At 49.9% G+C, this 26,308-nt stretch overlaps 1 protein-coding gene across 1 annotated transcript; it reads left to right on the top strand.

Annotated features, from left to right (window-relative positions):
• On the top strand, positions 1-25,850 carry LOC123935856 (matrix-remodeling-associated protein 5-like). The gene is made up of 7 exons (XM_045996697.1): positions 1-636; positions 2,639-2,854; positions 7,141-7,270; positions 7,476-7,866; positions 10,294-15,270; positions 17,906-18,806; positions 22,850-25,850. Exons 1-7 carry the CDS (start codon positions 590-592, stop codon positions 24,756-24,758), a joined length of 8,571 nt encoding a protein of 2,856 aa, XP_045852653.1. The 5' UTR covers positions 1-589; the 3' UTR covers positions 24,759-25,850.
• The last annotated feature ends 458 nt before the right edge of the window (positions 25,851-26,308 follow it).

The following is a 26,308-nucleotide window of genomic DNA, read 5'->3' as shown; positions in this document are numbered from 1 at the left end:
CCGGCTGGGCGCAGTCGGCTCCCGCCTGCACACGGGTGCCGGGAAGCTGCCAGACAAAACTCCGTCGCGCCCGGAGGAGTGCAAACCCTGCTCCTTCTCGCTTCCCCGAGAAGAAAGAAAGCGTCCTTCCAGCCCTGCTAGGAAGCGTGCTCCGGGCGCGTACCGTGTGCTGCTGCTCGCCGCGCGCTCCCTGCCTCTCCCTCTGCCCCTGGTCTCCGGGCTGCCTCCGGGACCAGGAACACTCAACCCCAAAGCCTTGCGCGCTGGGCCGCGGCCGCTCTTCCAGCCGGAGGAGGCGAGGCGTGCCCTCCCCGGCCGAGGCGCAATGAAGAGGCGCGAGGAGGGCTGAGCGCAGAGCGCGCGCGGCCAGGGTCCCTTGGCTCGGGCCCGCGCCCGGTCTCCCCGGGGTGGGGCAGCGCAGGGTGGGGGTGGGCCGAGGCGTGGACTCGGGGAAGCCTCTCGGCGACGCGAATAAAAGGGAGCCGGCTCGCCGCGCCGAGCTGGGAAGCCTCGCTGCCTCGCCCCCGGCCCGGGAAGGGCATGGCCCCGGCGGACCCCCGGCGGTGACTCGCGCGCCCCGGCCCCGCGGATGCTCAGGGCGTCCCGCTCCCGTGTGTCGCGGCTTCCTAAGGACAGGTGAGGACCAAGGGCAGCCTGGGCGCCCGCGGGGGATGGAGTTGGGGGTCGGCTTAGGCAAGGGCTGGGCGGGGGCGAGAGGGAGAAGAGACGCCTGGCATTGAGGCTGAGTTACCAGTGTGGAGGCAGGAGAGAAACCGCATCCTGAGGGTGGATCCCTTTCTCCCATACCCCTTCCCTCCCTGACCTGGCGACCTCATTCCGACCTGGTTTCCAGGGAGGGGCCCGGGAGACCCCCAAGGGAAACCGAGCCCGCCCTGCGTTGGAGGGGACAGCACAGCTGCGGGGCCTCCCCCGAGTTCCTCGGCGCCCTGCGCTGAAGTCCCCCCCCCTTCCTCCTCTTCCTCTCGCCAAGGGGGGAGACCCTCGGCCCGCTAGGGGTTGAGCCGCACGGAAGCTGGAGAAGTCATCTCCCCGAAGAGGTGGCTCCTGGTGTTCGGGTCTCAGCAGGGCCACCCGAGCTGCGTTCCGGGAAAGCCCATCTTTCCCTTGGAGCGGCGTTGGAACCCGGCCAGGGCGCAGAGCCGCGGCGCCGGCTAGCCCCCCCCCCCCCCCCGGCCCAGGCTCTTCGGGTTCCCCGCGGGCCCCCGCGGTCCTGCCGGCTCAGGGCACCTCCTCCCGCGGCGCCAGGCCTGGGTTTCCCTGGGGCACGCGCTCTCGGTCTCCGGGGAGAGCCTGGCAAGAGCGCAGGCCACCGGTGGGCACAGCGCGCATTGTGGGCGCGGGCGGGGGAGCCCAGCGCCGAGGCCAAGCGCGCAGGCGGACCGAGAGGCTACAGTCGGCTGGGCTGCAGGAACCGTCTCGCCCCCGAGCGCAGAGGTGGAGCCTGAATTTCCCTCTTGCTGGGCTGCCTGCACCGTCCGCTCAGAGAGAGGACGCACGCGGGCTTAAGCGCATATGTATTTCTCGGATGGAAAAGCTCCAGGCTTTGGCGGCGCGTAGCTTGTGTGCGCGGATGACTTTGGTACCAGCACTTAGCACTAGCCCAGGGCAGCCGCGTTTCTGCGGCGCGCACTTTACTTTCCACGGGCGTCACTATTTTTAAGGAAACTTCATTCAACAGATGGCAAGCCTATAAGCTGACAAAGGGATGGCCAGGGCTGGAGAAAAGTAAACAACCACGGGTATTCTAAATGAGACCGCTGAGGCCGCCTGTATTGGAAATATACGAGCGTTTCCATTTTTGTGTGTATGACTTCACGGATTGCTTTCCTTTGCCTGAACATAACGTCACCAGGTAGTTTCTCCCCTCGCCATTTAATGTCAGATTTTACAAATTGTGTCCCCGATGAACAACGACGCTGTATCACTGCAACCCTGTGGTTCTTCCAAGAAAAAAAAAAAATAATGATGATGATAAGGATAAGGATAAGGATAGTACAGAAACCCGCATATAATGGAATGCATTCTGCGTTAGGGAATGCAAACTCTTGAAACACTTTCAGAAGATACAGTGAAAACTTCAAGTCATGTCATTTTACAAAAGGGAACATTGTTAATAATGACCCTCTTGAGAAGTATTTTTTTTAATTCAAATATGGACACAATGTAACGGCTCGGAATTGACATTAGACGTGGATACATAGTTATTTTAATCACCTTATTGTTATGGAAACATAAATGTATCTCTCCTCTCTTCACATATATACAAATATATACGCTCATAGGTATATACGGGCCGATGTATATATATATTTGTGTGTGTGTGTGTGTGTGTGTGTGTGTGTGTATCCCATACTCTCGCTCATCGCAGACGGAGGTCTCCAAATCCTCGTGTGAAAGTCCGCAGTTCGCAGTAGCATCCTATGTGATGATTAAAGTTAACGGGTGGAAGATGAGGAAAGGAATTTTCGTGCGTCTTGGCTAGGATCGCTTGTGTCCCTAAAGGATACCACAGGCTGTCTTGGGAAGGTCCAAACGACAGTGCACACTTGGAACAACGTTTGCTGAGCCTAAGACTTACGTGGCCATAATCGGGATTCCCTGTGTGGTTCCCCAACAGGTGTCCAGGAACAAGGCCCCGGGACAAGATGCCAGCGCAAGCGCATTGGCCAGCCCTCTCCGTGGTGCTGATCCTGCTCTGGGGGCATCCTCGACCCACGCTGGCCTGTCCTCACCCCTGCACCTGCTACGTTCCCAGCGAGGTCCACTGCACATTTCGCTCCCTGGCTTCTGTGCCCGCCGGGATTTCTAAACATGTGGAAAGAATCAATCTGGGGTTTGTACCACATTCTTACTCAACGGTTTCAGCCTCTTTGCCTGCGTGGTGGGGTTTTTTGTTTGTTTGTTTTTTCTTTGTTTTTTCATACATGTATGTGCATTAATGTAAATGCAAACGGATATAGCCTTTCTGGGTCTCTCTGTTGAGCATTCTGTACCTCGAGATGGGCAGAATTGGAGGGTGATGGACTCTGCTATCTGTAGTCCTTTGGGGGGCGATTATCTGAATGTATCCATCAGCTGCAACCACTCTCATAAGGCCTAATAACCAAGCATCCAGAACAACTTTAGGGCGCCCAAAGATTTTTCTCCATAAGTTATTTTTCAACATAGTAGATATGAACAGAATGCATCAGGCACACACGTAAATATGTAAGTAGGCTTGCTGAAATAGACTTCAGAAGCTATTAAAAATAGTTTGAAAATAAATCGCACAGTTCTGAGATTCTGTAAGTTATCTGGATGATGTAATTGGGACCTTGGGGAAAGAGAGATTTCCGGCAGATTTTGCCTTTTTAAAATATGAACATATTTTAATTTTTTAAAGATTTTATTTATTTATTTGAGAGAGAGAGATCACAAGTAGGCAGGCAGGCAGAGAGAGAGAGAGGAGGAAACAGGCTACCCGCTGAGCAGAGAGCCCGATGTGGGGCTCGATCCCAGGACCGTGAGATCATGACCTGAGCCAAAGGCAGAGGCTTAACCCACTGAGCCGCCCAGGCGCCCCTAAAATACGAATATATTTTAAAAGACATTTTTATGCAGCATTTCAGGCAGAACTTTCATATTTTAAAATTCCATATCTTATGCAGAAATGATTTCTACACATCAATATTAGTTGAGATGAATTATAGGTACACACATGTAACTTTATCAACAATTATTTGAGCTTCCTCCACAAAAATGCATGAGCCATTTTCTACCACCTACAAAACAACAAAAATAATTTAGGATTTGAGGACTGGCTACTGATGGGAAAATTGGGTGACATGAAGTGGCCAAAACTGAATCGATGAACAGATAATTGTATATATGCTTGGACAACTTATAGCACAGAGTTTAAAAAAACAAACAGAAAACAAACAACAAAAAAAACCCCCACTTCTTGCACTTATAAAGGCCAGTAGCAATAGAAGAAGAAAATGGGAATTAAGACAGTGAGATAGGAATTTCCCTAATTGAAGGGAATAGATCATTGCATAGTTTTCTCAATAAAATCTTCAGAGACCCTATGATTGGATTATCTAAAAATCCAGCCCACGGTAACAATAGCGTAGTAGGGCAAGCAGTTCATCTTTCCCAGAAGAGGAGATATTAATCCTAAACCAGGTTCCCTTGACAACCTTACAGTTCTATGGGGGCACATGACTTGTGAAATGAGAGGGAGAGGAAAGGATGAGGAGCTAGGACCAGTATGAAACAGGGAAGGATGCACCGTGCTACGTTTGTAGAAAGGAAAATGGAATTCATCTGGGATTCCCCTTCTTTCTTGTGCCTGCTGATTCTGGTCGTGGTTCTGTCTCGGGATCGTGGCTCTCGTGAGCCACTCTCAGCATATTGTCCCATACGACTGTGATTCACCACTGTGTCCCACAAGTCTGAACCCTTGGCAGAGCACGGGGTTGAAGGAATAGTCCAACAGGCCTTCAAAGAGTCCCTAAGAAAGTGTGAGATCAGGGGTGATGGGGGAGAGGGGTTTCCCACTGTGCGTCCCGCCCCAAAGGCATGAATGTGCCACTTGTGTGTTGAGGGTCTGGGCCGGAGGGACATCAGCATTTTCCCTGGGCTGTCATGTTGGGAACCATGGTGGGAAAGATGCCACATGCCTCCATAAGTTAACCACAAGGTTAATGATGCGATGGCTTGATCCTAGCAACACCACTAGACCACGGCTTGTGAAGCCGTATATACCACACTTACAATTTCTGTGATGTTTTCCCTCTACTTGTCTTTACATGGAAATATTTTGTGCAGGTGAAACTTCATTTCTCAGTTAGAACCTAGCTTCCATGGGTTGCATTCAAACCAACTCTAAATGGTAAAGTCTACGAATGATGGTCTCCCCAAAAGCATTGCCACGGGACCAGAACAAAGATATCAAGACACTTTCTCTTCCTACTGATGGCGATAGTCCTTTGAGATGTTGTTGCATGATATTAAAGGAAAAAAGAAAACCCGTTAAGGAATTCCCTCCCTGTGCCCACATATATTACTCCCATCTGGCTTCATCGATAACAGGAATCCATATGGCACGTTTTCGTTTCAATCAATAACGTCACCCTTGTACTCAGCACTTCCTCTGAAAATTCATCTCCAAGTTCACGAGACTGTCATTGGGCGTTTCATGGCTGGGGGTTGGGGAAGAAGGGCGACTTCTACTACAGCTAGAACTCAGGGTCTGCTTAGGAGTTTAGATTCTGCCATACATGCCCTGTTAGGTTCACCATCCCAGACAAATTTCACTGTGGAATCCTAAATAGTAAGTGAGTGGGGCAGTGCCTCCGTTCATTGACTCTCCCATCTTGAGTCAGACTCTGGTTTTTCAACTTCAGTCTACTGGTATTTGGGGCACTGTTTCCATTTTGCAGAGGATGGTTCTTTGATGTGGGGCTGTCCTGTTTGCCTGGTGTTGAGTAGCATGCTTGATCTCTCCCCACTAGAGGCCAGTAGCACCTTCCCAGGTGTGATTGCCAAAGATGACCCCAGATATTGCCAAATGTCCCCTAGAGGCAAGACCACCCAGTTCAGATCACTAACATGGATGGATAGATAGATAAATTGATGACCAAGTAGACAGATAAATGATAGATGCAGAGATAGATGGATGGATGGATGGATGGATGGATGGGTAGATGGGTGGATGAAAGGATGGATAGATACACATATGATGGATGGATGGGTGGGTGGGTGGATAGATGGATAGAGACCACTAACATAGATGGATAGATAGATACATAGATGGCCAAGTAGACAGATAAATGACAGATGCACAGATAGATGGATGGATAGATAAATGATGGATGGGTGAATGGGAGGATAGGTACACAGATAATGGATAGATGGATGGAGGGAGGGAAGGACAGATGTATGGATGAATGGATAGGTACACAGATAATGGATGGATGGATGGATGGATGGATGGATGGATGAATGGATGGATAGATACACAGATGATGGATGGATGGATGGATGGATGGATGGCTAGATGGATGGATAGATTAAGCCAAAAGATGGATACGTACATAGATAAATCATAGATGGATGGATGGGTCAATCAGTGGATGGATGGTTAGATAGATGATAGACGGAGAGATGAATGGATTGATAGATTTGTGGATGGAGGCGTAGATGGATCAGTGGATGGATGGATAAATGGGTAGTTAGATAGATGATAGATAGATGGATAGATGGATAGTTAGATAGATGATACATGGATGGATGGGTCTGTTTCCTTCTATCCAGGGAATAGGGAGAAATCACACAGAATGTCAGAATAGATGTGTTCTATTTCAGCAGAAGGAGTGGTACAAAGTAACTACCCTCCACTCCCCTCACAACCCCTTCTGCAGGTGTTGACAGTGGGGAGCCCCTTGTGCTACCAATAATGTAGCAATGAAGAGTTCAGATTGGCCAAGGAAGCATCTTTAACCCATGTGGATGCAAACACAAAATCCAAAACACAGCAGAACGTTTACCAATAATTCAGAGAACCCATCAGAATTGGCCACGTGTGCTTGTGAAATATGGTGTTGGTGTGTTGAGTGGTCAGCTCTTTCATTTGGTCTTTTATAGCCCGGAATGCCCCCTTCTCTTATTTTATGATGCAAAGCTACTCCCCAAGCTACCTCTTTGCATTCATGCTAATTCTCTAAATTCAACAGCCCTTGTATCATTTCATCATTGCTGACAGTTCCCAGAGCAAGTTTCCAAGGAAGAGCCACTTGGACCAACTTCCTTTAGAATCTGAATGCTAGTTGTTTCCCTAAAATTGTCTCTAACTCCATGAGCATGTTCTTAGTCAAAATACCCAGAGAATATCCCTGAATGGAATGAAGGTGAATAAAAATGCATCACTTCCCTTTTGGCCTTGGTAACAGACATGGACAGAGGGCAACAACTGTACTTTGGGAATGGCACCCGTAGACCTCAGAGTCAACATTTTGCTAACTTGCTCCTGGGCAGGCTGCAGAATCTTTCCCATATGGGATTTAAGCATTCACTGTTTCTTAATCCAATTAATATTACCATTTCTTAATCCCATTACTATCTTTCTTTTTCTTTTAGATTTAATAGTATACAGGCTTTGTCAGAAACCTCATTTGCGGGACTGACCAAGTTGGAGCTCCTCATGATTCACGGCAATGACATCCCCAGCATCCCCGACGGGGCTTTACGAGACCTCAGCTCCCTCCAGGTAAATTCACACCAGTAATAGCAGACCATTAATGAAAAGTGGGTACGACCTAATGCTCCCTAACGATTAATAAAATTGCCATTTTTTTTTCAGGTTCAAACCCAGCATCGTGTCATTATTCCCTGCCCGTTGTTCTGGTTTCTTTCTCTGCTTGTGGCTTTGTAAATTATAAACAGGATTTTCCACTCCACCCCTGTCTCTGCAGGTTTTCAAGTTCAGCTACAATAAGCTGCGTGTGGTCACGGGACAGACTCTGCAGGGACTCTGGAGCTTAATGAGGCTGCACATCGACCACAACAAGATCGAATTTATCCACCCACAAGCTTTCAATGGCTTGACAGCCCTGAGGCTGCTCCACTTAGAGGGCAACAGGCTGCACCAGCTGCATCCCGGCACGTTCTCCACGTTGACGTTTCTGGATTATTTCAGACTCTCTACCATAAGACACCTGTACCTCGCAGACAACATGATCAGGACTCTGCCCACGGGGATGCTGCAGAACATGCCACTCCTGGAGAATCTTTACTTGCACGGGAACCCGTGGTCATGCGACTGTGAGATGAAGTGGCTTCTGGAGTGGGACGCCAAATGGAAAGGTAAGAGAGGAGGGCAGAGCGATCGTGGCTCCCCGCGGCACATTCCTGACCCTTCTGGAAAGGTTCCGCTCTCTGGTATTCTGACGTTGCTTTATCTTGTGAAGGGTCCATCACCAAATCAGTATGGGGGGGGGGGGCATTCATGCAAAGTGTACAACCTTGATGTTAAGTCATCCCTGTTCCATAATAGATGTATCCTTCCATGAAATCTAAAGTCAAGATCATTTAATCAGTTATATACAGTTGACCACCATTGTCTTTGGTTCGATATCTGGAATGTCATATGCAGCTTTGGGTTACAGCTAAATGGGGTCTTTCTGTGCATCCCTGACCCATGAGGAGGTGTTCAAGGAAGTTTGGAAGAGGGAAAGCCAGCAGTGGCTAGGACGTTATTCTCTTAAGAATGGAGAGAGGGGGCGCCTGGGTGGCTCAGTGGGTTAAAGCCTCTGCCTTCAGCTCAGGTCATCCCAAGGTCCTGGGATCGAGCCCCGCATCGGGCTCTCTGCTCCGCGGGGAGCCTGCTTCCTCCTCTCTCTCTGCCTGCCTCTCTGCCTAGTTGTGATTTCTCTCTGTCAAATAAATAAATTATTAAAAAAAAAAAAAAAGAATGGAGAGAGGGATGTTTTGCCTTGATCCAGAAAACAAAAACCTGTGTAGATATTGCAAAAATGATAGATTTTGATTCAAAATAAGGAAGATTTTTTTTTTGTCTTTCCTTTATCCCCTTTCTCAAGCCACAACTTGAAACCCATCCTTGATCCCATTAGGTTTACCATATCCCAGGTCTGTTGGTTCATGTCCATCCTTGTGGCCCCCAACCTGGGTCCAGCTTCTTTCTTCTCTCTAGGAGGAGAGTCGGGCCTTCTGGGCAGGTCTTTGCAGCCTTGGTGACCCCAACTTCCAACAACTCCGCACAGAACAGTTGTCAGAACAAATTGTCACAGGAAGCATGTGATCCTGCCCCACTGCTACTTAAAAGTCCCCTGGTTTCCCACTGCTCCTGGGATGGAACGTACCATCCTACAGTCCCATAGGAGTTCCTCCACAACTGTGTCCCCTCTTCTCCAACATGCGAGTCCTCCACTTAGTCACTCACTGTAGCCACACTGCAGTCCGTTTGCTTCCTCACACCTTCCAAACTTATTGTCCACTCAGGGTCATTGGACCCACGAAGACCACACATCTGCTAGATTGACCAGGATCTGGCTGAGTTTCAGCGCTCAGAGCTTTGTTAAAACATCACCTCTCTTGGGGCGCCTGGGTGGCCCAGTAGGTTAAGCATCTGACTTCAGCTGAGGTTATGATCGTGGGGTCTTGGGACGGAGCCATACATGGGGCTCTCTGCTTGGTGGGGAGTCTGCTTCTCCCTCTGTCCCTTTCCCAGCTCATGCTCTCTCTCAATTCCAGATAAATAAAATCTTAAAAAAATTTTTTTTTAAATCACCACGTTTAAGAGGTCTTGCTGTCCTCAATTTCTACTTAGCTTCTTGTTTTGTGCCCATCTAGGACCTTCCTACACACACACCTTATGTCCCACTTTCATGTGCCTCCAAGTCATCGATGATGGCCCTTTGACTGGTTTATTCCCAGTGGGAATGAAAACAAGAAGACAGATATCAAGAGGACTGTAGTTTTCTCCTTTTCCTAATGCAAGAAAGTGTGGTTCCATTGATTGGTGTAGAAAGAGCATCTAGGTCTGGAGCAGGGAGAGAACATAACCTGGTCTTGCAAATGTTAGTTGGAGGAGACTTTGGGACTTTGCAATAGACATGTCAAGTAGAAAATTGGGTGTGGAGCTCATAAGATGTGTGTTGACTGGAGAAGCACATATGGGAGCCATCAATGGATCATGGCTGTTGACAGAAACCTACACGTGGGTTAGGCCATGGATGATGGGGTAGAGCGAGATCAAATGGGGTCTAGGCCAAGTCATTGTATCACTAATGGGTCGGAGGACTGAGTGGAAGCCAAGAGTAGAATGTGAATCCAAAATATAGATACTGCCTGAAATGCAAAATTATAGCAACAGAAAAAGAATTATAAAAGGTACATACGGTGTGATTCGTGGCAAAAGTGGGTCCTTCCACCTGAACTATTTTCATTGGTTGAATTTATGTAGATTCTCTTGGACCTTTAGAGAAGGTAAATTGTACAATGTGTGTGAGTAGAATTGCTTTTAAAAAAATACTTTTGAAAGAAGTATTCATTATTCATTGCCAAGTAGTTCTAAAAACGGTAGTTCCTTACCACACTGGGATAAAGGGATTTAAGGTCATTGGTGAAGGCACAGATGTAAGGTATTCAATCCTGATGGACATGCACTGAGGACATAAAGACACACACAGAGTCTTTGTCCTCTGGCCGTGTACAAGGCATGCTGCTTTAGGGTTCATTAACTTATAGGATGTGTTTGGTTATCTGTTTTAGGGACTCTGAAGTGTAAGAAGGACAAAGCCTACGAAGGTGGTCAGTTATGTGCCATGTGCTCCAGTCCCCCCACACTGCACCAACAAGAGATTCACAAGCTGAAGGACATTCCCTGTCTGAAGCCTTCCATAGAGTCCCCTCTGCGACAGAACACGAGCAGGAACAACGAGGAGGAGGAGGAACTAGAAGACGACGGTGACAGCCAACTTTCTCTGGAGACCTTCCAGTTCCCCCCGTGGAACATCTCTTTGAACATGACCGATGAGCACGGGAACACAGTGAACTTGGTCTGCGACATCAAGAAGCCAATGGATGTGTACAAAATTCACTTGAACCAGACGGACCCTCAAGAGATTGACATAAACGCAACAGTTGCCTTGGACTTTGAGTGTCCGATGACTCGGGAAAACTATGAGAAGCTGTGGAAACTCATCGCCTATTACAGTGAGGTCCCTGTGAGGCTGAACCAAGAACTCATGCTCAGCAAAGACCCCAAGGTCACCTACCAGTACAGGCAAGATGTGGATGACGATGCCCTCTACTACACGGGCGTCAGAGCCCACATTGTCGCAGAACCGGAATGGGTCATGCAGCCGACCATAGATCTCCAGCTCAACCGACGTCAGAGTACGGCCAAAAAGGTGCTGCTCTCCTATTATTCCCACTATGCGTTAACAATACCCACCAAAGAGGCAAGGCAGTCTCGGAGCAGAAGCTGGGTGATGATTGAGCCCAACAGAGCCGTGCAGAGAGCTCAGACTCTGTTGGAAGGGAGCCCATGCCAGCTGAGCTGCAACGTGAAGGCTTCTGAGAGTCCGTCCATCTTCTGGGTCCTCCCAGATGGCTCGGTCCTCAAAGCACCCATGGAGGACGAAAATGGCAAGTTCTCCATCCTCACCAGTGGCTGGCTGAGGATCAAATCGACAGAACAGTCAGACTCGGGTTTGTACCAGTGCATTGCTCAAGTGAGGGATGAAATGGACCGGATGGTGTACAGGGTCCTTGTCCAACCACCTGCCACGCAGCCATCCGATGGTCCTATGGTGACAATTCAGAAGAACCCAGGGGAGCCCGTGATGTTGCCTTGCAGTGCTCTGGCTATCCCTGAAGCCCAGCTCAGCTGGATTCTTCCAAACAAACGGATAATTAATAATTCGGCCAACAGCTCACATGCATACATGATGGCAAATGGAACTCTTTCCATCCCAAAGGTCCAAGTCAGCGATGGCGGTTACTACAGATGTGTGGCTGTCAATCAGCATGGGGCAGATCATTTTACCGTGGGGGTCACGGTGAACAAGAAAGGATCTGGCAGGTCATCCAAAAAGGGCAGACACCCAGATGGGAAGACTCTTTCCAGAGTTCTAGGAGATGTCGTGGAGGACGAAGGCAGTTCAGGCATAGGAGATGAGGAGAACACTTCAAGGAGTGGTCTAGACACAAAGGACCAAGAGGTCTTCATCAAAACAAAAGACAAGGCCACCACCGGAGGTAAGAAACCCAAGAAAGGGCGAAGAAAACTCAAACCCTGGAAGAATTCTGAAAAAGAACCGGAGACCAACATCGCAGAAGGTCGCAGAGTGTTTGAGTCCAGGCGAAGGATAAACATGGCAAACAAACAGATTAATCCAGAACACTGGGCAGATATTTTAGCCAGAGTACGTGGGAAAAATCTCCCAAAGGGAACGGAAATACCCCAGGTCATTCAAACCACCACTCCTCCATCCGTGAGTCCGGAAGTGATACCCCTTCTGCCTGCTGTTCCTCCTCCCTCGATATCTCCTGCCTGGACCACAACCAGTGCCGAAGAAACCTCAGCAGATGCGTCTCTGTTCGGCGAGGAGGATCAGGTTTCCAGTACTGTGTCCTCAACCAAGATGGGACTGGACAGTGGACAGGATGGAGGAATTGTTTCTGAGCCCAAAGTGACAAGCACACATCGGAAAGAACCCATTGACCATGACTTTTCTAACACTGAGGATACAACTCCTGTGGAAGTTGACCCAAAGTGGGCTACAGCCAGCACCCCAACACTCATGCCTCATGAGTCGTCTTCTACTCGGCAAACCCTAGACCTGGTCTCTGAGGAGTCCCCCGGTGAAAATACAGCCACAGAGAGCTGGCCTCCGGTAGATGCTGGATCCATTCCAGAGCCTACGTCAAATGAGTATGAGTCTCCGTTGGATGCCGTCTCTTTGGCTGAGTCCGAGACTCTACCATATATGCCCCCAGATTTGGAGACTAACCCACAACCAGACACAGAGAACATGGAAGAGCTGACCTCCACTCCCTTCCTGCCCACCACCGTTTTATGGGTTGATGAGTCCAGGACATCAGAACCCATAGGAGGTCTCACGTTGGGGGAGACAGATGCTCTACCACAAGGACATCCACAGGGAGAAACAGACGATAGACACTTTGTGAAAGGTGCTTTGAGCACTCAAGGCAACCTGTTGATTGAAAAGGGCACAGAGGAGAATTCCGAGGCCCTACAGGAAGGACAGATGCCAGAGAGAGACCCCACGAACTCCCAAAGTCCTGAGAGTATGGGAAAGCATGTTGGGTCTACTACTCTTCTTGACTCGGCCTTGGGAGTGAATGGTGTCACTCCCTTTAAACATCCCAGGGAAACCACACTCAGTGCTCTCTTTGACAAAGTCACCACCACGGGAGCAGCACTGATCCCAACCGAGAAGGCCACGTCGCCTCTGGAGCTGACCACTCAACCTTCTCGAAGGAGACCCAATGGGAGGAGGAGGTTTCGCCCCCACAGATTCCGACACCGCCATAAACAGATTGTGCCCACGACTTTCGCCCCAGTGGAGGCTTTTTCTACTCGACCTACTCAAGCACCCAAAGGAAAGGCTCCAGACCGCGTGTGGAGTACGCCGGGAGCAAAATCTTGGATTGACAGCACCGTTGGTATCCCCAAGCAGTCGGAGATGGAGAAGCAGGCAGAGCCCATGTCCAAGGGGACCCCACGAAGGAAACACGGGAAGAGACCAAATAAACATCGGTATTTCACTTCTACGGTGAGCTCTCCAGCCTCTGCAACCATGCCCAGCCCTTCTCTGGAAAACAAACATGCAAACGCCATTGCCCCTGGTTCGGACACTGTACTCTCATCGACCACCATTTCCCTGACAAGTGGGGATCCTCATGGGAGAGCTTCAGTGGAAGATTCTGGGACAACTACCACTAAAAGACACTTAGCATCCAATAAATTCCAAGAGACGATTCCAGTCATCCCTAAGCCTGTATGGGATGGAGAAGAAATGAAGAATCATGGTGTCCCAAACATCAAGGACTATAAAACGGACAGCTCAGTTGCTGACTACTCCTTCTCTAATGCCACATTACCTCCTGGCTCGGAGTTCTCCACCGTGGGAGAATTTCAGGAGCAATCGGCTCCCTCTGGCTTTCCAGGAACCTCACACTGGAATACACCAAGGGTAGACCAGCCTGGGAGGCTTCAGACAGACATACCTGTTACCAGCTCCATGGAAACCTTTACAGACTCACCCTTTCTTAAACAGGTGGAGGACCTAGGTGTTCCTTCTGAGTCTCCACCATCCGTTGCAGCCTCTACACTGTTTCAACCAGAAGAAGAGGTTGTTTCAACCACTGTCTCAAGCATAAAAGTAGAACCATCTTCAAGTAAGGCAGAGACCACCATCCATGCTCAAGATCATCACGAAAGCACTCCAGCTGAAATTAGACCTCGGCATCACACCCCAACTCCTGTTCTGATGGAGAAGACAGCATCCCCACTTCTGGCTACTACTCTTGTGTCTTTGGTACAGACCTTCACAAAGCCCACACCTCTTCCCTCAAAGACACCTCCAACATCAACAGATTCCAAGGAAAATGTTTTCTTGAATTACGTGGGGATCCCAGAAGCCAAAGCACCCCCAGTGCATAATGAGGGAACTCAACATGTATGGACACCAAATGAATTATCTACCCCTTCTTCCAACCAGGATAAATTTAACCCAGCTCCAAAGCAGCAGTTGGAAAAGGAAGCCTTGGGTGGAAAGACCCCAAACAGTCCTCCACATAGCCGTGATGGTAACCACCAGAGCGGGAGGGTCCAAATGTTCCCCCAGCCAGTCAGAATTCCTGCCAAACCGATCCCGCCTAGGGGAACAGTGCGACCACCACATACGGCCACAGAAGGCTCCTTTAGACTCTTTGTAACTTTGCAGCCCCCACGTCACTTGACCAACAAACCAGGAATAACGGTGTATCCTTCAAGGGTTTTGCCAGAGAACAAGCAGTTGACGACTCCAAGATTACCAAGTACGACAACTCCCGTTGTTCCAGTGCATAAGCCCAAACCTGGCTTCCCCACTAAGTTGACTGACCAAGGGATGGACCGGTTCAACAGCAACTCCAAAGTGCTTGGGAACAACAACATCCCGGATCTCAGAGACCCTGTTGGCAAGCTTCCAAGTGCAAGAGTTCCCCATCATCCCAATGGAAGATTCCCTTTCTTTTTCAATAGGACTCTGTCTTTCCCGCAGTTGGGAGTTACTCTGAAGCCCCAGACGCCTACCTCTCCTGCCGCCGTGGTAAGAGAGAGAAAAGTCAACCCAGGTCCCTACAATAGGATACATTCTCAGAGCATCATCCACGTGGACTTTGGTCCGCCAGCACCTCCTTTATTGCACGCACCCCAGGCCACGGGGCCAACCTCCACAAACTCACAGAACATTCCTGTGGTCTACTCCACCCGGAGCTCCATCCCCCTCATGGCGTCTTCTGGCCAGCCTTCCAGAAGCTTCCATCAGAGCAGTTCAAAGCTCTTCTCTGCTGCAGGACCCCCTGCATCCAACTTTTGGACGGTTGGGGAAAAGCCCCAAATCCTCACCAAATCCCCTCAGACTGTGTCGGTCACTGCGGAGACAGATGCTGTGTTCCCGTGTGAGGCCACGGGGAAGCCCACACCTTTCATTACCTGGACAAAGCTTTCTACAGGTAAGGTATTTACATGTCTGCATTTTAACTGGAACTCTTGTAGAAAGAGGTTCCTTCAGTCTGTCACCCCAGGAAAAGCTATAGGGTTTGGGCAAAGGACAGATGGATGGAATGGAAGGGGACACCTGAACCTAGATACAAGGATATGCCTTAAAGGGGATAGGAAGTAAGGACCGAGAGCTCTTCCTTCAGCTCTAAAGTATATGATATTTTAATGGGACTATGGAGACACGTCATAGGTTCTTTGGGTAGGGAATGACGTAGGCTGGGGAACGTTTCATGAAGGAGCCACTGACCTTTTCCCAGAGAAGCCTGGCATGAAAGTTTTCCACCACCCATGTGGGGTACCATGAGGGTAAGGAGGAGTGAGCAGATCCCCCTTGCCCTTCCACTGGTGCCAGAAGTAAAGCAGCTTATACTGGGTTCATCAGACATCACTTTGATTGGAACCTAGAGATATGCCCACGTTAATTTGCTTCAGCTGCCCTACAAAGCAATGCAGCCTGGAGCCTGGAAGTCTGAGATCCAGGCGGGGCTGAGGCTGGGAGTCTGAGATCCAGGTGGGGCCAAGGCTGGTTCCTCCTGAGTCCTCTCTCCTTGGCTCATAGACCCCATCTTCTCCCCTTGTCCTTTCGTGGTCGTCCCTCTGTGCAGTCTGTGTCCTCATCCCTTATTCCTATATGGACACAAGTCATCTTGGATTACAGTGCACCTCGGTGACCTCATTTTAATTTCATTATCCCTTGAAAGATCCCATCTCCAAACAGTCATATTCTGAGATCCTAAGGGATGGGACTTCAGTGTATGAATTTTGGCAGGACACCATTCAGCCCGTAACAATGACCTATACTTGGAACTCTGGGATGTCCAAAGAGCACTTGGCTTTGTAAAAATGACCATCTCTTTTGAATGTCCAAATAATTGCCAAGTAACAGAGGAAAGTACCATCTGAGAAGCCACAGCCTCTGTGAAAATTCTACCTTGTCCCCTTTCCTTTTCTTCTCGGCACCATGAACACGGCCATATCCTTGAGGCCTGGATTCTGATCAGAGGGTTTTTTTTTTTTTTCTTCTTTTCCATTTTGATGATACAGGGATGATTTATGCTCATAGCACTTGAGGGACCTGTGCATTCTTTGCTTAGGCTTATCTCACCCGCGTTGGCAATGTTCCAAAGTTCAGCAGAGGCTCTGGGCCACAGGGAATTACGGACGTCTTTGATCAGCTCGACATTGATGTCATAGGTTTTCATAATGATTTAAGATGGAATGTTGCTCGAAGGAGCGGATGGGGAGCACCACGGGGTTTTCATGCTAAAAGGATGGTGCCTTTGTTTCTCTACTGGGAAATCCCGTTTGTATTAATCTGTAGGGTTTTCTATACCTTGTGGGATACCAGAGCATCCGGGGCCATGCCCCTTCATGCGACATACACATGCATTTCCGTGCCTCACCACGAATCAGCTTCTCCTGCCGGCTGCAGCAGAGGGAGCTTACCAGAGCTCACTCAGTGGCTGGCGGTGGAAGCAGGACCCCGGAACCCAGCTGTGTGGGAGAGGAAGAGAATGCTATAGCTCAGGGCTTTCCAGTTTTTAAATCTGGGACTTGTTATTCTTCAGAAAGGTTGAGCCAGCCCATCAGGAAATGCCTGCCACAGAAGACCGTTTATTTTTCAGTCTCCGCGAGGAGGGGACCACACAGGGGAGGACGGGGGTCTGTCGGCAGGCAGAGGGAGAGGGGGAAACATTCACGGGAACCTTTATTGTGGTTTCTGTGAGAAGAAACAGGCGAGGCAGGGCGAGCAGATTTAGCGCCGGCTGGCTGGAATGATTTCAGTGGCCTCTGGAGCACAAGCGCTCCCCTATTTCCCTAGGACCTGCCCTGGGAAGATGAAGGCAGGTGCCTGGGCATGTGGGAGAGCCCCACAGACAAGGCAGTGGGGGTGTGGACTCTGTGTCGCTTGCTTTGCATGTAGAAGGTGAATGGCTTCCTGAGTATAGGAATTGCCTCGCTCTGGAAGGGGCCACCCTCCCACCAAGGTCAGTATGACCCAGATGTCCAAGCATCAGGAACACTTGGTTAGCACAGATCCTCTCTGGCAGAGCCCCCAAGGAGATGTGTCATACAACACAGGGAGGACGGCGGGAGAGAGAGAGAAGCCCAGGCCCTGGATTGTAGAAGCTGGCGTCCAGCTCGGTCACAATGGGCAGTGAAAGACCTGTTCATGCTGGCTTGTGCTGGATGCCAGAGCCTGGCTGGGGAGAGGTGGGCAGTGGCTGCAGGCCTGGGGACCTCAGGAGGTCAACACCTGTTCCAGGGAGGCAAGCCTGCCTCTCTAGGAGCTGAAGTGACAAGGAGGTCCCCTGGGGAAGGCTTTGGCCTCATGGCAGCTTCCAGAACACTCCACAAAATCCACGCCAGCTGCCTTTTGTTTGAAGGGGGCATTGGCGTAAGAGCTAAAAATGTTGCAAGGGAATGTTCTGTCTTCTCCATGTTGGAGGTGGGGCTGGTCTCTGCGGTTGCTGTTGGGGACATAAAGGGGAGAATTCAGCTTCCTCACTAATAGTCGTCCCCCTTGGTTTCTCCTGAAAGGCGTGTGTCTGCGCAGAAGCTGACTCCACCTGTTCTGTCTTGCAGGTGCTCTCATGACCCCCAACACCAGAGTGCAACGGTTCGAGGTCCTGAAGAACGGGACCCTTGTCATCCGAAAGGTGCAGGTGCAGGACCGAGGCCAGTATCTGTGCACCGCCAAAAACCTGCACGGGGTAGACAGGATGGCCGTCCTGCTGACCGTCACTGTGCAGCAGCCCCAGATCCTCGCCTCCCACTACCAGGACGTCACCGTGTACCTGGGAGACACTATCGCCATGGAGTGTCTGGCCAAGGGAACCCCAGCTCCCCAGATCTCCTGGATTTTTCCGGACAGGAGGGTGTGGCAGACCGTGTCCCGCGTGGAGGGCAGAATCACGCTGCACGAAAACCGGACCCTGTCCATCAAAGAGGCCTCTTTCTCAGACAGGGGGGTGTACCAGTGCGTGGCCAGCAACGCGGCGGGTGCGGACAGCCTGGCCATCCGCCTCCACGTGGCGGCCCTGCCGCCGGTCATCCACCAGGAGAAGCTGGAGAACATCTCGCTGCCCCCGGGGCTCAACATCCACATCCACTGTACGGCCAAGGCCGCGCCCTTGCCCAGCGTGCGCTGGGTGCTGTGGGACGGAACCCAGATCCGCCCGTCGCAGTTCATCAACGGGAACCTGTTCGTCTTCCCCAACGGCACGCTCTACATCCGCAACCTGGCGCCCAAGGACAGCGGCCGCTACGAGTGCGTGGCCGCCAACCTGGTGGGCTCCGCGCGCAGGACCGTGCAGCTGACCGTGCAGCGCGCCGCGGCCAACGCGCGCATCACCGGCACCTCCCCGCAGAGGACCGACGTGCGCTATGGCGCGACCCTCCGCCTGGACTGCAGCGCCTCGGGGGACCCCTGGCCGCGCATTCTCTGGCGACTGCCATCCAAGCGCATGATGGACTCGCTCTTCAGGTATGTGCTCGCTCCGGACTCGCCATCGGTCACTGCGCTCCTGCACCTTCTTCCCCTTTGGGTGCTGGGGGCCGCATCCTAAAACGTCCTTGGGGCCATCCTGGGAACCCTCTCCACGGGGCGGGTCAGAGAAGGGAATATGTGTCCGAGACAAAGACGCGCAGAACTGATTCCCCGAGTGCCACGTGGGGGAGGGGCGCCTTTCTCCAAAGATCTTATCTTTATAAACTGGGAACAAACACTGGGACTTTGTCTTGTCCTTTCCCACCCCGCAGGGGGGGAAAATGAGTCAATAACTTTGGTTTTAATGATCATATTTTAATCGTATGTTGAGATAATAGTAGGTACAACATTTGGGTTGCCTTCTCTGTGTCTTACTTGATTCCAACAATACACAGAGGCAGATGCACATCTTATCGTGAAAGGGCCTTAGCTTAAGAATGGAAGGGTGTTGAACACAAAAAGGTTAAAGGCATGACTAGGGCACCGGGTTGGCACAACCAATTCCAACACTTTATTTTGGCTGCAAAGAAAGTCAGATTCTCATCCGGTGCTTTCCATTCTCACATGTATGGAACCTAGAGCACTAGTTCTCAACCCCTGAGGGCGATTTTGGCCCCAGGGAACCTTAGGCGATGTTTGGAGACATTTTTGATTGACATAAGTCAGGGAATGGGGGCGTGCCACTGGGATGTGGTGGGGGGAGACCAGAGATGGTGTATAAAGCCCTTCCGTGTCCAGGATGCCCCCCCCAGAGAGTCATTCAGACTCAAATGCCGGTAGTGCCCAGGCTGAGATGCTCTGACCTAGCAGGAAAGACAACTAATCTATCATCAATCTATCATCTGTCTGTCTATATATCCATCCATCCATCCATCCATCTTATCTATCTGTGTATCTAGCCATCCATCCATCCATCTAGCCATCCATCCATCTTATCTATCCATCCATCCAGCCAACCAGCCAGCCATCTATCCATCCATACACCCATCTTATCTATCTATCTATATATCTATCCATACATCCATCCATCTTATCTATCTATCTATCTATCTATCTATCCATCCATCCATCTTATCTATCCATCCATCCATCCATCCATCCATCTTATCTATCATATCTATCTATCTATCCATCCATCCATCCAACCATCCATCCCTCTTATCTATCTGTCCATCTTCCCATCCATCCATCTATCCATCCATACATCCATTCTATCTATCTATCATCTATCTATCCACCCATAGGTCCGTCTATCCACCCATCCTATATATCTATCATCTATCTATCTTCTATCTATGTCTATCTATCCATCCATCAGCTACATATCTACCCATCTATATACATATCCATCCATACATCCATCAACCCATCCATCTTTTCTATCTATCTATGAATCTATCCATCCATCTATCTGTTGGTACAGCCATCTATCCATCATCTATCTATCTATCTATCTATCTATCTATCTATCATCTATCTATCTATTGCAGTGGTTTTTACCTAGACAGATATACCACCAGGGAACACCCACCAATGACTGGGGACATTTTTGGTGGTCACACTAGAGTGCAGACTGCCACTGGCATCTGGTAGGTGGAGAGCCGGAACAATGCTTAGCACCCTATGGAACCCAGGACGCCCTACCCCAGAGAGTCATCCAGCCCCAGATGTCAGCAGTGATCAGGCTGAGAAACCATGGACTAGGTCCAAAAGAACCAATGTCTCTTCATGACCCGTCTCAAGATACAGGGCACAGAGACATTGGTTGGCAAAATGGAATCACGGAAGCATTAGCAGCGCCATGGTGGAGAAGCCTTGGCTTACGCTGTGTCTTCAGCATCCACAGCTCAGCTGCTCAGGCAGGAGTGCATGTGGACATCAGTCCCACCCAGGAGGCAGGAGGGAAGCCAGCACTCAGGGGCTCTGAGCAGTGGCGCCCGGCCTCCCCTGTCTCTTCTGAATGCAGGAACAAGGCAAACATGCTTTCTTGCAGCCCGAGTGGTAACTGTAGACAGTTGGGCGGTGCCTGGTGAACCTCGCATGCTCCATCCAAAATACCACGTACTCAGTTTTCCCTGGACTGTCTCCCAGCTCAGCAGATGTCCTGCCATGTGGGGGAGAACGGTTTTCAACTCTTCTTGGCACGGCTCAGGCAGTGTTGAATGAACGGCAGCAAGAGAATGTGATCTCATTACGATTGCGAGCCGTTCGGCTAGTATCTCCCCATAAGTCATAAATCACCGTCTCTGCGGCTTCGTTATTAATAAATTTTGACTAATGACATTCTTAGGAACGTGTGATTAAACAACGCATGTCAGTTTTGTAAAAGGGTGGGCTCTATGCCTTGCCTGCACATTGGGACTATTTAAAAACACAGATATTGGAGCTTTTCTTGAAGGCTAGTTCCTAGCGTTACATAGGCATGTCTGTGGTGCTGGGTCGCTCCATGGAGGGTGACTACAACCCAGGCTGGACTCACCACTCTGAAGTTTGAAAATGCTGGCAGACATGAGCTACTGTACACAGTTTTGGATCCTAAACTCTAAGACGCATGGAAATATCTGTGTCTGCTCCTCTCCTACTGATTTATGTTGACTTGATTTGCACTCTCAACCAACAAAACCATTTATTTGGTCACTGTTAGTGTTATTTGTGTTTTAGTAGCAATAATCAGGTCGATTCAACCATAGGCAGACTTCTTCTTCTCCTCCTCTTCCTCCTCCTCCTCCTCCTTCTTCTTCTCTTCATCGTCTTCTTTTTCTTCTTCTTCTTCTCCTTCTTCTTCTTCTTCTTCTTCTTCTTCTTCTTCTTCTTCTTCTTCTTCTTCTTCTTCTTCTTCTTCTTCTTCTTCTCCTCCTCCTCCTCCTCCTCCTCCTCCTCCTCCTCCTCCTCCTCCTCCTTCTTCTTCTTCCTTCTTCTCCTTCTCCTTCTGCTCCTTCTCCTGCTCGTGCTTCTCCTGCTGCTGCTGCTGCTGCTGCTGCTGCTTCTTCTTCTTCTTCTTCTTCTTCTTCTTCTTCTTCTTCTCCTCCTCCTCCTCCTCCTCCTCCTCCTCCTCTTCCTCCTCCTCCTTCTTTCTCTTTCTCTTTTTCCTCCCCCCCTTCTTCTTTTTCTTCTTCTGTAGGTCTGCAACACAGTTCCACCCATGCTGTTAGAATAATGCAATGTTTAGGAACTATTTGTGGATTTAAATTCAACCCCCTCCTTCCCCAATATCACCATCATGATGTGTAATTCAGATTTTTCAACCTGGACACTTACAAAGGAAGAACCTCCCAAGTCTTTTCGCCGCTTATTCAAAACATGAATTCTGACACTCAAGGACACCCCAACTTTTAGAAAAAGGTCACATGCACAGTGAAGACCTTCCTATCATTCTCCCCATTATTGGCTCCTTTAAACTGAAAATCTTTTGATTTTCAGTCAACCCAGAAGGGCATAGTCATCATTTCACGTGGGGGAATGGAACGCCACTTGGGGTGCTGCCTGGTGAATGTCATCCAGCTTTAGGTAAAAGTTCTAGAGAAGAACAATCACACTAATCTTGTCATGTTCTCAAGAACCCAATGTTAGCATTAAAACTCTGGAAATAACTCCAATCACACGATGCATAGAGTAGCCACTTGGCAGTCTCTTGCCTCGTAATGGGAGATGACATAATACAAGATGGCCAAGGGTGAACATTGTGTCCGAACCATTTTATTCAGGAAAAAGTGCATCTTTACTGGGTTCACTCAGAATCATTCTTTCCATGGCTGTCGCATTTTGCCTGATTTTATCATTACTACAAGCTGTGCCCTGACCACCACGCAAATACACAACGGATGTACACCCACACTAACGGGGTGGATGTCCTTGACTGCATTTCACATCCTTGAATCAGTGCCCAGGCCAGGCTGCAGAACCGATGTGACATTTTGCAGTAGCAACCATGTACCCAGAGAGTTTCCGAGAACTGTATTTTTTCCTTTCATTCCAGTGACCTAAAGCCAGAATAGAACGTATGAGAGACTGACATTCTCCTCTTTTTCTTTTCTGGTCAGCTTTGACACCAGAATCAAGGTGTTTGCCAACGGGACCCTGGTGGTGAAATCCATCACGGACAAAGATGCGGGGGATTACCTGTGCGTCGCCAGGAATAAGGTTGGAGATGACTTTGTCGTGCTCAAGGTGAACGTGGTCATGAAACCAGCCAAGATTGAGCACAAGGAGGAGAATGACCATAAGGTCTTTTACGGGGGTGACCTGAAAGTGGACTGTGTGGCCACAGGGCTTCCCAACCCCGAGATCTCCTGGAGCCTCCCGGATGGCAGCCTGGTCAACTCCTTTATGCAGTCTGATGACGGCGGTGGCCGTACCAAGCGTTATGTTGTTTTTAACAATGGGACACTCTACTTCAACGAGGTGGGCATGCGGGAGGAAGGGGATTACACCTGCTTTGCCGAAAACCAGGTTGGTAAGGATGAGATGAGGGTGCGGGTCAAGGTGGTGACCGAGCCCGCCGCCATCCGGAACAAGACATACTCCGTGGTCCAGGTCCCCTATGGTGATGTGGTCACCGTGGCATGTGAAGCCAAAGGGGAGCCCACGCCCAGGGTGACGTGGCTTTCTCCAACCAACAGGCTGATCCCTGCCTCCTCCGATAAGTATCAGATTTATCAGGACGGCACTCTCCTCATACAGAAAGCCCAGCGCTCAGACAGCGGCAATTACACCTGTGTGGTCAGGAACAGCGCCGGGGAGGACAGGAAAACGGTCTGGATTCACGTCAACGTCCAGTCGCCCACCATCAATGGGCACCCCAATGCCATCACCACCGTGCGGGAGATCGCTGCTGGCGGGAGCCGCAAACTCATTGACTGTCAGGCAGAAGGCATCCCCACCCCAAGAGTCTTGTGGGCCTTTGCCGAGGGCGTGGTTCTGCCAGCCCCATACTATGGGAACCGGATCACCATCCATCGCAATGGCACGTTGGACATCAAGAGTCTCAGGAAGAGTGACTCTGTGCAACTGGCATGCATCGGCCGCAATGAGGGCGGGGAAGCCAGGCTGATTGTTCAGCTCACTGTCTTGGAGCCCCTGGAGAAGCCCATCTTCCACGACCCAGTCAGCGAGAAGATCACCGCCATGGCCGGCCACACCATCAGTCTCAACTGCTCGGCCGCAGGGACCCCAACGCCCACGCTGCTGTGGGTCCTTCCCAATGGGACAGAGCTCCAGAGCGGCCAACAGCTACAGAGGTTCTACCATAAAGGTGATGGCATGTTGCATATCAGTGGCCTCTCCTCCATGGATGCTGGGGCTTACCGCTGCGTGGCCCGGAACTCCGCCGGCTACACAGAGAGGCTGGTCTCTCTGAAGGTGGGGGTGAAACCTGAGATCAGCAACCAGTACCACAATCTGGTGAGCATCATCAACGGGGAAACCCTACAGCTGTCCTGCGTTCCTCCAAGGGGCCGGCCGGCTCATTTCTCTTGGACCCTTCCCAACACTAGGCTCTTAGAGGGCCCCCAAACACGGGGACGCTTTTCCCTCTGGGAAAATGGTACCCTCACGGTCCGGGATGCCTCCGTGTTTGACAGGGGGACCTACGTGTGCAAGGTGGACACTGAGTACGGCCCCTCCGTCATGAACTTTCCAGTTATCGTGATAGCATATCCTCCCCGGATCACCAGTGAGCCAACACCCGTCATCTACACGCGGCCCGGGAACACCGTCAAGATGAACTGCATGGCCATGGGGATTCCCAAAGCCGAGATCACCTGGGACCTGCCGGACAAATCACACCTGACCGCCGGGGCACAGGCCCGTCTCTATGGGAACAGATTCCTTCACCCCCAAGGCTCCTTGACCATCCAGCAGGCCACGCACAGAGACGCAGGTTTCTACAAGTGCACAGCAAAGAACATCCTAGGCACTGACTCAAAGACTACTTATATCCACGTCTACTGAAATGCCTCCTCCCAGGACACGGACTCCACGGCCATTGCTTGGGAAGTTAGAACAAAGCATCATTTGTAAGGAAAGCCACCGCGCCCGGTTGGTCAGAACTCTTGACTGATCTGTCATGGTGCACGGTGGCCCCTGGCTGGGTTTCAGGTTCATATTGACTTTGACCTCTGATTGCCAGCAAAAGGATCAATGCAGATATGGGAAGGATGGTTCAGCCTCTCCGGGGACTTTCATTCACGTTTACAGCATGCTACCTACTCCTGTCCGGCGTTTTCAGGAGATGGGCGCACCCTGAAGACATGATGTGTGTCTGTAGCAGACCTAAGGAGCGCTCAGTGAACATAAACCATAGAGAGGACCGGTGCCTTGCTGCCTTGATGAAGACGCGTCCCCTAGTTAACCTGTTGCAGTCTTAACACGATAGAATGTTCTAGAATGACTACCCATCTTTCACTTACTTCCTGTCACTTTAGAACTCCAGCTTGCCCTCTAAGGGCTTAGAACCACAGGGACTGATGTTTTTGTAACATACGACTTCCATACAATACAGCTACCATTTTATATGGAATTCACTTTTTTTTTTTAATATAATGGAACTCACTTTTTATATAATGTCTTACATAAAGACATGTTATATTTTCTTTCCAATCAGACGATGAGGCTAAAAAGAAAGAAATACTTTCTGTCTCATTAAAAATAATAAATTATTGGTCTTTACAAGACTTGGATACACGAGAGCAGGCATGGAAATGCAATTGTAAAAACAAATCCCGTATATGTCCTTGAGCAAATTCAGTAACTGCTATTATATTACCTTCTCCAGCAATCCAATGGTGAGGAAGGCTGGGATGCTGGATTTCCTTGTTGGTGGGTTTATCTTGAGAGCTGAAGTTGGGGGAGAGGGCAGGAGAGAGCTAAGCCGTGATCCTGCACATTGAATCCAAAGCCTCCTGGAAAAGCCCGGAACTGTCTCCCCCATCCAAACCCCTATCAACATGTGCTCATGGAAACTAGGACACATGTTATCCCCATGACTGCTTTACTGTATTTTTAAGGTCAATATATTGTACATTTGATATTAAAATAATATTTTCCAAATAACTGGGCAATAATAATACTCCTATTTTCCAGGGCAAGAGCATTTTGAGTGATTTTGCAGGTAAAGGGCAATTCTTGAAAAACTGCTTTTTTCCCATTATTTAGAATTATTCTGTTCTCTGCAGGGGTGTAGCAGGCAAGGAAATAGAGTCAAAGGCAGTGGCTCCAAAGATGTATTTGACAGGAATACAGGGTGGGATCCTTTGGTCCTGGAGCGTGACAGTTCCAATATGGAGAAAGACCATCTAGGGATAGGGATGGGAACGTGGTTCCTTAGCAATCGCTCATGAAATTTTCTTTAGGAAAGCTACATCAGGGGTATATATACGAGCCTTCCTGAAATATGCAAATGGTCATTCCCCAAAGAGGAAGAACAAAAATCAAGAGAAAGCTCTGGGAAAAACATGAGGGGCAACATTGACAGAAGGACAGTGTTGTCCATCTTTAATGAA

The sequence above is a fragment of the Meles meles genome, chromosome Y, assembly GCF_922984935.1.
Source record: "Meles meles chromosome Y, mMelMel3.1 paternal haplotype, whole genome shotgun sequence".
NCBI classification, from domain to species: Eukaryota; Metazoa; Chordata; class Mammalia; order Carnivora; family Mustelidae; genus Meles; species Meles meles.
Note: the sequence above shows the minus strand (reverse complement) of the source record. Positions and strands in the feature narration are given on the sequence as shown.

What these genes read in the sequence shown, in the direction of transcription:
- LOC123935856 (XM_045996697.1), top strand. Translation starts at nt 590, where the DNA reads ATGCTCAGGGCGTCCCGCTCCCGTGTGTCGCGGCTTCCTAAGGACAG. An exon ending in TCGCGGCTTCCTAAGGACAG is followed by an intron (nt 637 to 2,638) that starts GTGAGGACCAAG and finishes GTTCCCCAACAG; the next exon opens with GTGTCCAGGAACAAGGCCCC. An exon ending in ATGATGGACTCGCTCTTCAG is followed by an intron (nt 18,807 to 22,849) that starts GTATGTGCTCGC and finishes TTTTCTGGTCAG; the next exon opens with CTTTGACACCAGAATCAAGG.